The 14956-nt window shown below is 44.7% G+C and overlaps 1 protein-coding gene across 3 annotated transcripts in view; it reads right to left on the reverse strand.

Moving 5' to 3' along the window:
• prpf40a (PRP40 pre-mRNA processing factor 40 homolog A) overlaps window positions 1-14133 on the reverse strand; it is a 17946-nt gene extending 3813 nt beyond the window's left edge. For 2 of the 3 annotated variants that reach the window (XM_031858256.1, XM_031858257.1), the window contains exons 1-13: window positions 14055-14133; window positions 11575-11718; window positions 6690-6773; window positions 6153-6171; window positions 6042-6061; window positions 5848-5889; window positions 5593-5703; window positions 4436-4556; window positions 4113-4137; window positions 3709-3924; window positions 3349-3454; window positions 1110-1174; window positions 847-1011 (exon numbers count right to left, since the gene is read on the reverse strand). In XM_031858256.1, the coding sequence (XP_031714116.1) occupies window positions 847-1011; window positions 1110-1174; window positions 3349-3454; window positions 3709-3924; window positions 4113-4137; window positions 4436-4556; window positions 5593-5703; window positions 5848-5889; window positions 6042-6061; window positions 6153-6171; window positions 6690-6773; window positions 11575-11718; window positions 14055-14057 (1121 nt within the window). In that variant the 5' untranslated portion in view covers window positions 14058-14133. Of the gene's footprint in view, window positions 1-846; window positions 1012-1109; window positions 1175-3348; window positions 3455-3708; window positions 3925-4112; window positions 4138-4435; window positions 4557-5592; window positions 5704-5847; window positions 5890-6041; window positions 6062-6152; window positions 6172-6689; window positions 6774-11574; window positions 11719-14054 lie in introns of those variants that run through there. The other variant, XM_031858258.1, reaches the window with a different exon arrangement.
• Between the last annotated feature and the right edge of the window lie 823 nt (window positions 14134-14956).

Consider the following 14956-nt stretch of genomic DNA (forward strand, 5'->3'; position numbering starts at 1 on the left):
ACACACACACACACACACACACACACACACACACACACACACACACAAAAAAAAATCAGGATATTTTCATACAATAACCCACATGAGGGCAGCATTTCACAGGAAGATTTACCTCCAACACATTTGTTTTTTAATGCGTAGTGCAAGTCATCAGATGTGTAGAGATATTAAAATTAATTTCATGTTAATAAAAAGAAACAGCTGGACTCATGATGTACACTGAAGCTCTAAACATGTCAGAGGAGGCTATAGTGAAATGAGGTATTAAATGTAAGGAGACACACAATCAGCCCATCGATCAAGTCACACTGCCTGCTGTGTGCCATCCCAGATTACAGTCCGTCACCACAACAACCCCCCCGCTAGAAGAACTGGCTCGCTGTCGAGGTCAATGGTTGATCTGTCCGTCACGATGACTTTCACACAGATGCCGAACCAAAGAGTGAACTGGATCAAAGCTGAAACATTTGAAATGTAAGCGCGACTCATTTCTTACTGTTTATCGGTGAAAAATAGACCCTGAGCCAACTGGATAAGTACACATTTAGTAAAAAGTTGCTATTTCTAGTTGTAGTTTCCAGCATCTCTGTTGCATGTATGCGTGTGTGAGGAAGAGGACAAAACAGAACACCAAGTGGAGAATTACATCCAAATCCAAAATGTCACAAGCACTTAACCCCCGACATCAGAACCACAACAAGAGGAAGTGACCGGGGCTGTAACTGCATGATGGCGTGCAAAACCCATTGGTGACCTTTCACTGATCCCGTCTGCATAATCATATCGACAATACACGGAACTATAAATCAATATAGAATAGAACTAACTTCATGAGATCGCTCTTACTTGTATCTGGTGGTAGACGTCATCTTCTCGTGGTTCTCCAGGAACCTCTGAAAGGTCTCTTTGGACTCCTTGTATTTAATCCTGGCCTCCTCTTTCTCTTCCTTCTCGGTTTGGACTTTGTAGGCATTGAACGCCTGTTTCTTCTCACTCAATTTGGGAAGCGCACTTTGTTGACAAGGGAAAGGGAGAAAATAAGGTCAGAAGGGCGTTATCGTCCCCTGCTACTGTGAATAAGATAAACCAACCCAAGGAGAATAGTGTACCTGTAGCGAGGATCATTGATTATCATTTTCATAGCTTGTTCCCAGGAGGAGTTTGAGGACACACCCTGAAATACAGAGAATACAATTCAAAGTCATGATGGTTTGTACTCTTAAGTTGACATCAAGATATTTCTAAAACATACAGATTGTTTTTTGTTACGAGAGACGGGTAGAGGAACAATGAGCAGTGCTGCTTTGTCTCCTAAAAGCCAAAGCGTTTTCTTAATTACTAATAGATATGTGGTTATGAGGTGTGGAGGGGCAATCATTCAGAGAAGCGCTGCCGAGGACTTTATGTAATCGCCCTTTCTGCCACTCGCCTCTCTCAGGGAGTGAGTCCTTCATCCGTTATGAACGGATTCCACCGCTGGCCTGTCTTGTAAATTGTCACAGTTATTCGAACTCACTGAGGCATGCCACTTTTTCGCTCCCTGTCTTAATCCCAGCCCGCCCCTGTGCCTTTGATCCAATGAAGCTAATCAGAAAGACAAGAGCCATTAAGATCTTGCAGGAAATGGCAAGCAATCTCAGAGGGAGCGCTTTGTGCACAACATTAAAAAGAGCCTAAATATAGCAGCATCCAGGTGGGTGGTGCTGGGCCGCCCTGCCACACAACGCATCCACGGCAACCGAAAGGTGAAGCTTAACAATGGAGCCAAGAACTCCCCGGGTCTCATGAGGAGGGGCGGGGATTAGATCCAGATCACAATGCAAAGGATGTGCTGGTAAACACGCACGGCATGAGGAGAGACTGACCGGATTGAATTAACCTTAAAAACAAACCCATGTATCATGGTATACATATAAAATGTATCGATAGTATGCAATACATATATCAAAAAAACACCTCATTTAGTAATAACACGGCTGTTTCATGATCATTATCAACCAGTGTTTTGGTCGGTTGGTTATTGAACAGACGGAACTTTTTAAAGAATTTAACATCTACTCAATTTTTCTTTTTTTTTTACTGTGAGCAGCAACTCTTTAGCTCACTGTCAGTTGGTCCCCCACCCTTTGGGGAGCAGTTTCCGCCCGAGGACAGAGTTATTCAATTAATGTTCATCGAGGTCCATTCAGAGAGAATTCCCTCACGCAAAGGTCCGGAACATCACAACAACTAATGATTTAGTGCCATAAATATTGAGCAGTTGTGTTCACGTGTGTGTGTGGTCAACAACTGGCTGTCAAATCAAATAAAGAAAGTTCAATTGAATAATATCTCAATGATATTTATTGTCAGATTTCAAATTTAACTGGATGAATTATAAATAATAAATACTCGGATTTAAAAATAAAATGTTACAGAAAGCTTTTGAAAAATGTTTATCTTAAAATAAACTCAATTTTAGAAGAATGAATATAACTGAATTGTGCTGCAGCTTTAAATTCAGTTCATTCAGGTGTTAAGTGATGTCAACCAAGAAAACCACGATATTATATTTTTCTCATCTTCTAATAAGATGAATGTGTGAGCATGGATTTATCTGTGGTTATTAAACCACTTGTTTCAGCTCTATTCTCTCTGTTAACGTCATAGTTGGGCATGAATTCACGTGATTCTGATCATATTGGGCTGTTAGGTTTATTTCCTGTGCCTTCATTGTAGATGTGAGTGGGCACGCTGTGCTTTGTCTCATAGTAACGCTTCACATTGCTTCTTTTAATAATCGTCACGGCCTCTGAACACATGAGACGCTGGTTTTAAACTGCCCGGAGGAAGAATTAACATATAAAAGTCTGTCCATTCTTGGTTAAAGGTTCTGGTTAAGGTGTCCGCTTTTCAGGTCCGGATACAACGATGTCTGGGTCCGGACCCGGACCGCCTACTAGTGACCCCTGCTCTGAACGTTTCATCTACCATGGCCAAACTCATGAACCGTGCAAGCGTGTACAAGGTCGCAGCTATTGCGAATTTTGGCATTTTGTTTTTTACTACGTTTGAAAACAAGCTAATAATTAATGACAAACTACAGTTACCGTGATGACATTTTGCATTGGAAACAGAGCTCAACCCGAAGTGACGAGGCAGTCAGCCCTACAGTCTTTGTAGCTGGCACGTGCAAAATGAAGTCTAAATTATTCATGAGTACTAATGTATGTCCAGGCAAGCACTCTGATAAGAGCAATTCTTTTGTATTTGACCTGCTAAATGTCAAAATGCTAACAGTTACTCCGGGCTGACAGAGACAGCACAGACTCTCTCCTACAGCGCGTGTACGTTATATGACAGCCTCACCTTCTCCTTCAGCAGCTCTTTGAAGGCCTGCTTGGCTTCCTCTTTTGTGTTCCACTTGTACGTTTTCTTCTGCAGCTCTGGCCGTTCTTCTTTTGTGACTTCAACACTGAGGGCACAGGAAGACATTAATGCATTAACTTAACTGCGTTTGCATAAAGCATTTAAGACACTGAGCATTCATCACAGCGGCATATGCGAACATTAAATACATTTATGAGACGCAAAAATAGACCTCCTCACCCGTGAATACATTACGTTGAAAGGGTGCTTTGTACATAAACCCAGGGTCATAATGGCTCTATTCCTGTCCTGGCTGGATGAATACACTGCGTGTCTGAGTACTGGAGACAGTATGTTTACCTGGCTGTGGCCTCAGTGGCGGCTGTGTTCTCTGAGGAAGCCACGGGTGCATCTGCAGTCTTGACCTCAGCTGCGTGGTGCACGGCCGCCTGAGACAGGTGTTCCTCTGAGACCGCTGTCGCAGTTTCTGCCTCCATCACGGTTACCATAGCGGCTGAATTATCTGCTTGCACTGCAGGAGCTGCTGTGATGCCAGGAGCCATCGCCTCTGCCGTCCTGAAAAGCAGACCACGACGAGTCAAACCACACCACACGATAGGAAGAATAGCAGGGCAATGTAGCGGACTGGAATATAAAGGATCACTACATGAAGATGAAAAACATTCATTATAAAACAGCTGTATTTGTTGTTCATAACACACGCAGCACTGAAGAGTAACCGAAGGTAAACAGGAAGCTCTTACCCGTTCTCCTCTGCTTTGATCATAGCTGGAATAGAAAAAAGGTGACGGCTTTTAGGGAACTTGTTTTCATTTCAAAGCATATTGCTGATAAGACAACAGCACAGAGATGAATGTACTGCGGGAGCCACAACGTGCTTCCTGTGTTTGTACGTCAACAAACCCCAGACCCCCTCTAATGCATGGCGTTATATGCATAACAGGCCAGCAGCCGACCATTCATCCTGCTGTTAAAAGGCCCATCCATTCAGCGCAGCACAAATCAGTATGGAACATTAGATCCTTCCTCACAACAGGTTTGACATCAACAGACGGCCGTTCCTTACCTTCCAGATCCTCCAGCTCTTTGGGTTTCGTCCATCTGGACTCCTTCGTCTGAGAGTTGTAATAATAAGGCTTCCCCGTGTCTGACTTGTACTCCTTCCAAGGGCATCTGGACAGCATTTGCTAAAAGGTGCCAAAACAAAAAGGGAAGTTATTTCAATTAGATAAACAGCACAAAGATAACTAGTGTGACGTTATGATACACATGAAAAGAAATATCGACCACAATGTGACATTGTTATGACATGAAAGCTGTGTAAAGTGTGTATAAGATTATGGAGTTTTTATATTTGAAAAAAGTTACATCAACTGATTGCAGTCAACATGTATTCAAGCTAAACTTGCACACAACCAAATGTTACTAAAATGTTTTCAGTATTTCTCAATGACTTCAAAGATAACGGAAATCAAGTTATACAAAAAATAAAACTGAAATAAAAGTGGTAGGCTAGGTGTACACAAAATAACACTGTAAAACTGGTATTTTGTGTTATTTTTCAACAATTCACACGTATTACTTTCATGTCCTAACTGGCCGCAAGGAAGGTGGCATTACACATCGCGTTGTTTTGAGCTGAAGTTTTGGTGCAGACCAAGTTTCTATTTATTCCTGCTTGCTTTGAAAGCGCCAGGAGTTATCTATATAATAACCGCTGGCTGGAGGGAGATTGCCTGAAAGTTTCCGACTTGCTGTTGACTATATTATTTGTAATTTATAGTAAATAACACAATATACGGTTTAAAAAGTACAAACGTCGGAAGAGTACTATTATACTATATAATACTACAGGTACTATTTATTTACCCATCATTTAAGTAGTTGCATCTCAAGTCTGATCTGAACGAACAGCTGATGGGTACACGGCTTGTTTACATGATGTAATGCAGCACTTAGGACACGGTGTTACTCTCTCTGCGGCCGAGTTCTCTGCCATCATTACGGTCGTTGTTCTGAGCACAACGCAAAGCGGCAGCGATTAGCTGGCCAGTGGGGCACAAACGCTGTGACTCACGGACCGGCTATGGAAACAAAGCGCAGAGGAGCTCGGAGTAGAAGCACACAGAGGGAGAGTGACTTCATTCTTTGCTCAGGCAGACATAACTCCACTGTATCTTTATGTAGCACCTGTAAACATGTGAAAGTGATAAAGGTTTGTACCTCTGCAGGAGATTTCAGATCATCTGGTTTCTCCCATGTGGACTGCTTGGTCTCTGTATTGTAAAAATACGTCTTTCCATCCAATGATTTGTGTTCTGTCCACAGGGACTTCTGAGGCAGAAACAAACAACAAATAAATCAGCTGGTTCAGTTCTGAACAGAAAAGACTTATCTTTGCCTCTATTTTAAATCTTTTTACTAGTTAATATTGTCACGTCTTTCACGTCTATCTTTCCATTTTCAATGTGCACAAACCTTCTTTGGTTGGTCGTCCTGTGGAGATCCATTTGTGGTACTCTGCAAGGACAAAGCAACAAACGAAATGTTGGCAGACTTCAGTTATTGAGGGCACAGAAGACAATAGTCTGGAGCTAATGATAACAACACTAAACTGTCGCAATTGTAAACTTGTAATTACGGCATATAAAGAAAGATTATGCTACACTTACAGCTGTTCCAGGTGCAGCAGCTGTGAGGATAAAAACACAAATCAGTCAGACACTTTACTTCTAATGAATACAAAATATGCAAGATGAAAAGTGACAAATTAAGGCTCTTACCTGAGGAGTCAACACCAGGCTGAGGAGAAGAAAAAAAATATTGTGAATTATTTCCCAAAGAAACACTCACAAATGATGAATTCAGCTGAGAATACAGACTAATCATTCACAATACACAGTAACTGACAAAGCCTTCCTAATTAGAACAAACCTCCAAACGCTTAAGAGTTTGGATAATGAAGTGGATGTCTTACGATCTCTAAAGCCGCCTCGTTGTTGTCACAAAATATTTATAGATCATATTACTCATTTGCATCATTTGCTTATCTTTCGTTATAAAAGAAAAATCGACAGAACCGTGTGTCATTACGATTGCAGCGTAGGCAAAACAAAACAGTGACAATAAGGAACATTTGAAACAGTCACTGTATATAATTACGTTTTGGTTAAAAATGTACAGATTTTTTGTGAATGACCACTATTCACATCCAACAGTGCTACTTGGCAGCGCAGATGATACCCGTAGCATGGCACAGATTGCAGTGAATTTTAAGAAGTGTGAAACAGAACACTGATTGAAGTAGTGAGGAGAGTTACCGGTCCCGTTGGTTGAACAGCCGCAGCTGGCATGCGAGGAGGCATCATCATCCCTGGCATCATAGGTGGCATCATGCCTGGCATCTAATAAAAGAATCATGAAATATTCATCTGGCATTTCCATACCACCCAGTGCAGGAAGACATATTAAGACAGTGTGAGACATGGTGTTGGTGTCTGTGTGAAAGGCTGCCTGCAACTGGGGGGAAAAGGTGAGACTGAGACAGTTTGCTCTGCGTATTGAATGGTGTGATGCCATCGCTTGCCATCTGTGACGCAGAAACACACAAAACTACATCCTGTCATCACCTTTTTAGGCTGGTGTTGGCACCTTGATCAAACACCCTCCAGCATCACACTTATTAATAAGCATGAAAGGACCACATATGTTTGCTGAATGTGACCCATTTTTGCTTCAAAAGATAAATAAATAAAACTAGAATTAACGGTTGTGTGCCTCCACCGACTAGTCAGGTTACAATTTACATCCAACGAGAATGTCATCACTTCATAATTTTGTCCTATTACACATGTGTGAAATTCTTATATATAATCAGCATACGAATTATTGAGTTCTGATCTGTTCAAAGCGACTGCGGCTCAGTAATAGAGTAGGGTCGTCCTTCAATCAGAGGATCGGGGGTTCGATCCCTGGCTCTTAACCCGAAATGTGGTGTGAATGGTTAGTTAGTCCTGATGGGTAGGCAGCTAGCTCCTGCCATCAGTGTATGAATGGGTGAATGAACATATAGTGCTAAAAGTGCTTTGAGTGGTAGGGAGACTAGACAAGCGCTATACAAATACAAGTCTATTTACCAATTACCACTCAACCTTGAGTGAAAGTGGATGTTTGCACTAAATTCCCTCCATGCATTCCTGAGATATTGTATTCACAAAAATAGGACAGACGGACAACCTGAAAACATAATGCCTTCGGCAGTATTCAGTCCGCTGATGGTAGAGGTTCAAAAAGATGCACAAGTTAAATGGCATCTCTTCAGAGGACTATGGGCACGGTATCTTTTCTCAACTGATATTTGTCAAAGCTGAACACATCTTCTGTGCAGAAGTGCCAAACAAAACAAAGAAGTTAAAATTGATATTTCTAATGACCAACACATGACTGAGTTGAAGGAAAGTTTATTACAACTTTAACCAGCAAACCTGCAACTTTATTTCGAGGGACACCAAAAGTGAACACAGCGCAATGTCGCTAATCGTCGCTCATTGCAGAGGAAAATCCATGAGCTCCAGTGGGTTCAAGTTAAACCAGGAAGTCGGTCTGTAAACTGTGATGGATATTTAGTATTTACCGGTTATTTTCTAAAATAAATTTGATAACATGGAAATTTTTTCTTCTGGCCATTCATGTGTCATCCCCATTTTTTGTGATGTTGCCACTTTTGGATATCTGAGCCATTACTTTGGTGGGGGCCATCCCCGATAAAACCAATGACCAGAGCAATCAGTTGTAATGAAACATAGTGTAACTTTAATTAACGTTCCCTAACTGACACTCACTTTTCAAGGCTGTGAATCGCCACCTTATCGTGGTGGAGGAGTTTGAGTGGCTCAGTGATCCTGGGAGCTAGGGTCTCCCAAGGCAAACAGGTTTCAGGGGAGAGCCCAGACTAAGAGCGGTTCAAAACAACCCCTATGATAGTTAGCCCACGGACTACAGCCACCTCGCCCGGACCAGGGAAACCGGGGCACCCTCCCGGAGCCAGACCCAGGAGGGGAGCTCGTAGGCGAGCGTCTGGTGGCCGGGCCTTTGCCCATGGGGCCCGGTCGGGCTCAGCCCGAATAAACACCACGGAGCAGCCACCCTGTGGACCCACCACCCGCAGGGACAAGCATCGGGGTCGGGTGCTATGCAGACCGGGCGGCGGGTCGGGCGGAAGGCCTGGGCATGCCGATCGCCGGCGGCATAGACTAGCTCTAGGGACGTGGAACGTCACCTCGCTAGCGGGGAAAGAGCCGGAGCTGGTGCAGGAGGTGGAGCGATACCAGCTAGAAATAGTTGGACTCACCTCCACACACAGCGTTGGCTCTGGAACCAAGCTCCTGGAGAGGGGTTGGACTTTGTCCTTTTCCGGAGTTGCCCAGGGTGAGAGGCGCCGGGCGGGAGTGGGGATACTCACGAGCCCCCGGCTGAGCGCCGCTGTGTTGGAGTTCTCCCCGGAGAGCGAGAGGGTCGCCTCCATGCGCCTTCGGGTTGCGGGGAGCAAGGCTCTGACTGTGGTTTGTGCTTACGCACCAAACAGCAGTTCAGAGTATCCGGCCTTCTTGGAGTCGGTGGGAGGGGTCCTGGAAAGGGCGCCGCCTACCGACTCCATAGTTCTCCTGGGGGACTTCAACGCTCCCGTGGGCGATGACGGAGAAACCTGGCGGGGGGTGATTGGGAGGAACGGCTTGCCCGATCTGAACCCGAATGGTGTTTCGTTATTGGACTTCTGTGCTTGCCATGGTTTGGCCATAACGAACACTATGTTCGAACATAAGGTGGCTCATAAGTGTACCTGGTACCAGAACACCTTAGGCCGGAGATCAATGATCGACTTTGTAATCGTATCATTTGATCTGCGGCCGTATGTCTTGGACACTCGGGTGAAGAGAGGAGCAGAGCTGTCAACTGATCACCACCTGGTGGTGAGTTGGATCAGATGGCAGGGGAACCAGTTGGAAAGACCCGGCAAACCCAAACGTGTAGTGAGGGTGAACTGGGAACGTCTGGCGGAGGACGCTGTCCGGGAGGTCTTTAACTCCCACCTCCGGAAGAACTTCTCACACATCCCGAGGGAGGTTGGGGACACGGAATCCGAGTGGACCATGTTCAAAGCCTCTATTGTGGACGCGGCCGCTAGGAGCTGTGGCCGGAAGGTCATCGGTGCCTGTCGTGGTGGCAACCTGAGAACCCGGTGGTGGACACCGGAGGTGAGGGAAGCCGTCAAGCTGAAGAAGGAGACCTTCAAGGCCTGGTTGGCCCAGGGGTCTCCTGAAGCAGCTGACAGGTACCGGCAGGCCAGAAGGACTGCAGCGGCGGTGGTCGCGAATGCTAAAACTCGGGCATGGGAGGAGTTCGGGGAGGCCATGGAGAAGGACTTTCGGTTGGCCTCAAGGAGGTTCTGGCAAACCATCCGACGGCTCAGAAAGGGAAAGCAGGGCTTACCCCAGGCTGTTCTCAGCAGGGGGGGGGGGGAACTGCTAACCCGGACGGAGGACATCGTCGGGCGGTGGAAAGAGCACTTTGAGGAACTCCTAAACCCGACCAACATGTCCTCTGCAGAGGAGGCAGCGCCTGAGAACCTAGGGGGAGGCTCACTCATATCCCTGGCAGAGGTTGCCGAGGTAGTCAAAAAGCTCCTTGGTGGCAAGGCGCCGGGGGTGGATGAGATCCGCCCTGAGATGATGAAGGCGCTGGACATGGTTGGGCTGTCCTGGCTGACACGCCTCTTCAATGTCGCATGGGGGTCGGGATCAGTGCCCATGGAATGGCAGACCGGGGTGGTGGTTCCCATCTTCAAAAAGGGGGACCGGAGAGTGTGCTCGAATTACCGGGGTATCACACTACTCAGCCTCCCGGGGAAGGCTTATGCTAGGGTGCTGGAAAGGAGGCTCCGACCGCTTGTCGAACCTCAGATTCAAGAGGAGCAGTGCGGATTCCGTCCCGGCCGTGGAACAGTGGACCAGCTCTTTACCCTCGCAAGACTACTGGAGGGGTTCTGGGAGTTTGCCCAACCAGTCTACATGTGCTTTGTAGACTTGGAGAAGGCTTTCGACCGGGTCCCTCGGGGGGTCTTGTGGGGGGTGCTGCGAGAGTATGGGGTGCCGGACCCGTTACAACGGGCGATCCGGTCTCTGTACGGCTGCAGTAGGAGCTGTGTCCGCATTCTCGGCAATAAGTCAGACACGTTCCCGGTGGGTTTTGGCCTCCGCCAGGGCTGCCCTTTGTCACCGGTCCTGTTTGTGATTTTCATGGACAGGATATCTAGGCGCAGCCTGGGGGCGGAGAACGTCAGTCTCGGGGGTCTCGGGATCGCTTCTCTGCTATTTGCAGATGATGTGGTCCTGTTAGCCTCCTCGGATTGCGACCTCCAGCATTCACTGGGGCGGTTTGCAGCCGAGTGTGAAGCGGCGGGGATGAGAGTTAGCACCTCCAAATCTGAGGCCATGGTTCTCTGCCGGAAACCGGTGGATTGCTCCCTCCAGGTGGGGACGGAGTGCCTACCTCAAGCGAAGGAGTTCAAGTATCTCGGGGTCTTGTTCACGAGTGAGGGTAAGATGGAGCGGGAGATCGACAGACGGATCGGTGCAGCTGCAGCAGTAAAGCAGGCGCTGCACCGGACCGTCTTGGTGAAGAGGGAGCTGAGCCGGAAGGCAAAGCTCTCAATTTACCACTCGGTCTACGTTCCTACCCTCACCTATGGTCACGAACTCTGGGTCATGACCGAAAGGACAAGGTCGCGGCTACAAGCGGCCGAAATGAGTTTCCTCCGTAGGGTGGCCGGGCTCAGCCTTAGAGATAGGGTAAGGAGCTCAGTCATCAGGAGGGAGCTTGGAGTAGAGCCGCTACTCCTTCGCGTCGAAAGGAGTCAGCTGAGGTGGTTCGGGCATCTAATTAGGATGCCTCCTGGACGCCTCCCACTGGAGGTTTTCCAGGCATCTCCCAGCTGGCCTGGGAACGCCTCGGGATCCCCCAGAATGAGCTGGAACATGTTGCCGGTGAGAGGGAGGTCTGGGTCGGCCTGCTTGACCTGCTGCCACCGCGACCCGACCCCGGATAAGCGGTGGAAAATGGATGGATGGATGGATGATCAACAGCGGAGTGGCTTAGAAATTTCTTTGGGGCAAAGTCGTTATAAGCAAAAAGTTATTTTTGTCCCACCTGTCCCATTGGTGGTGCCCCCATTGGTGGCATTATACCAGGGGGGATTATACCAGGAGGCATAGGAGTCATGCTGGGCGGTCTCTGTCCCATTGGGGGCATTCCAATGGGGGGGAAATGAGGCGGTATTCCTGGTGGTCCCATCTAGACAAATTAATATGGAGAAAAAGAAGGATGATTAGATTAAAATGAATAAAGAGCTTAATATTTACCACTCTCAGTTCAACCCGGTTTGACATCTGGCAGCAAAAGGTGAGAAGTGAGAACCTAATTGTCATAAACATATCTGTCACTGACTTACAAATGGGGGAGGTATCCCCGAGGGCGGTACACCTGGATAAAGTGGCGCTTGGCTCGGGCCATTATTAGCGTCCGATGAAGACTGTCATAAATAAGAAACACCACATAGAGTTAGTGAACTCAAAACAGCAAGTGGTGTAACGCAAAAATGATCAGCATGCCTCATTCAACAAAGCCACCATTGCCGTTTCTCCAAATATGTCCTTAAGTTCTTAAAATGCTGTTTAGATTTGCTTGCTACAATATTACAATTAATACTGCAGTTAAGATAAATAAATAAAGTTGACATGTTATTATTCCACAATATTCCTAAAGAGGGTGGACGACATAAGAGAACGCCTCCAAGTATACGGCAGAACAATTCAACAGCACCACAAACTTCAGCCTCCAAAATCACCATTAGGTGAACTCAAACAACTCTATAAAACATCAACATTATAACTTCCATGATCATTTAATGTAGGACTGTATTAGCATGCACTAAAACAAATTCTAAGAGCTTTTCAGTCTGCACGGAAATATATTGTAAGTGCACAGGCGTAGATTTATAAGAGCAGAATCAGATTTCAGGGTGCAATCTCAATTACACACTTGATCGGTTCTGAGCAAGATCTCTCAATTTCCTTTAGTTGTTCTGGCAGCTTCTGAGCACCTGAGATGACAAAAGGTCCCTTGCCAGCCATTTTTGACAACAGGACACACCCACATCTGGATGTAAAGTCTTTTTCAAAGACCCCACCGGGTAAAAGCAGTGTGGAGAAAAATACAACAACTTTAGCAACTCTATTGGGAGAGTGCAACTTAAGTACGATATCTTCACTCAAACCAAAATAGCATCCAAATTGGGTATGGTAAGAAGAATGGGAGGCAGTTGGCAGACCGAAACCTTAACAAAGACACTTTTAATTATCTGGGAAAAAATCCAACAAGTCAGTGGAGCATATTTTAGTAAAATTCAGAAAATATATAGAATAGAAAAAGGTGGGGATCACACAATTACGAGGTGTGGAGGGAGGGAAGTTTATATTTTGGTTGAGGATTGCTACCGAACTAATTACACAACGTTTTTTAATGAGACTATATCCAGAATGAGGCAGTGGGCCAATGCCAACTAAGGATGCCAACTGCTGTAAACTCTTTGGGGAGAGTTTGCATTCAGGGGGTTTAAGACTTAAATCATTATGAGCATGAGGGTCTATATTGTTAGCTCAAATATAGCTACACAATTCTTCTTGCATGGTGAAATAATCTGATAAATTCAGGACTCAATTCTAGTTATTCTCGTACATTCTCGTGCGCTCTTGAAGTTGCAGACTGAGTAGCGCTCAATTATAGTTTGAGCTCTCTCAAATCTTTTGTGTATCCATAGTGTCAGAATATAAGAGAGTAATACATTCTCAACAATCTGTTACATATAGCCAAAGGGTACATTCGTTTTTAAGGTTTAATTACAACTTGTATGCATGCGAGTCAGGCTGACCTAACTCATTCATTCGTAGAGAAGTTAAATGTTAAAATTAAACTAATATTGCTGCAGACTCCATTGGTTTAGGTTTATGAAACTTTACTTAAAAGGGATAGTAACCTAAATTTAGTTAACCTCTATGTTACGTTAAACGATAACGTAGATGCATTAACGTCCCCTTTGCATTGTGTAATGCTAACTTCCTAGGTAACGGTTACCGTGTACAATGCTGTTCGTAATGAATGACTACAGGCTCTGTCTAAAACCTGGTGAAGAATAATAGTTTACGTATAGCTAACGTGAGCGTTTAGCGTTAGCTAGTTAGCCAACTAACTTAGTCAGCTAGCTAAACACAACTTTTATCAGCCTTTTATTATGGTTTACATTTCTGAATACCGTTAGACGTATTTACCAATGTGATACATAACCAAAGTTAACTGTATGCGAGTGGCCTCTACCTATATTTTATCAAAAGTATCAGTTCCAGGACATAGTCGGAACCATGACAGTATGTGTGTGGCGCTACCGTAGCTCGGTGCTAAGCTAACACCACATGCTAACCTGAGATGTTATAGGACGTGCAACAATATTATAGCATCGTTAAGATAAAGAGACGGCCGTTAACCCAACGCCAAATAAGTACAGATATCATCTTTACAGTTATTTACTTTTATTTTACTGCTATTAATATATTCTTTTGAATGGTTGTACTCACCATGTTGACGAGAGGGTATCAGCCTCCTAGAAACCTGAACACCTCCCAACAATGAGCAACACGATTGGTTCAACTTCCTCCTCGTGCAGCGAGGTCAAAGGTAAAGATTCTGTAGCGTCATTATGCGGTAGTACTGCGCAGAAATGCGCAATAACCAAGCGCCAGAGTGGCAATATTGTGATCCTATACCTGTTTGAGTTTCTGAAAAACACAATCGGCCGCAATAACGTGCAACAACTTAGTCCTCTCCACAAGATATGAGCAAACTCCATCTGCGAGGAAGAGCGTGAAATGCAAAAACAGTCAGTAAGTGAGAAATAAGGGTTTTCTTCGGAAAATTAGCCTGTCCCGAAAATTAAGGCAACCACATTACAAAGTGATTAAGCAACAATAAAGTCACATACAAAATGAAATGCTGCTAAACAAAATAGGTTATAGTAAATTAAATACTGTAATTATAATTACTACCTGATAATGAAATGTAATACGTACATAGATTAAATACATTTTTATATATCCCAACTTCCAAGATTAGACAGAAAATACATTACTGTTAAAGAAAGAGGCAAACTAGATTAAAAAACAGGTAGACAACAATAAACACAGAAGAGTTATAGAGCTACATTGTATAGATAGAAATGTATAGCAATTAACAAAAAAACAAAAACCTAATTTTTACATGTCAAAATTCCTACTGTATACAGTACGGGATTGTAGTGATAACTATACTGTACAATTGAACATTTCTATATACAGTACAGTATTTATTGAATGGCCAATATAATAAGATAATGTCTTGTATACACAGTTGGATTTATGTGTATTGCTAAATTAAATAGGCTTCTGTATATGTGCAGTGGATTTTTATAGTAGTATCTCTTTCCCATCACAGCCGGTTTTTT

Source organism: Anarrhichthys ocellatus, unplaced genomic scaffold (assembly GCF_004355925.1).
Source record: "Anarrhichthys ocellatus isolate YVR2014 unplaced genomic scaffold, GSC_Weel_1.0 scaffold20, whole genome shotgun sequence".
Classification (NCBI taxonomy): Eukaryota; Metazoa; Chordata; class Actinopteri; order Perciformes; family Anarhichadidae; genus Anarrhichthys; species Anarrhichthys ocellatus.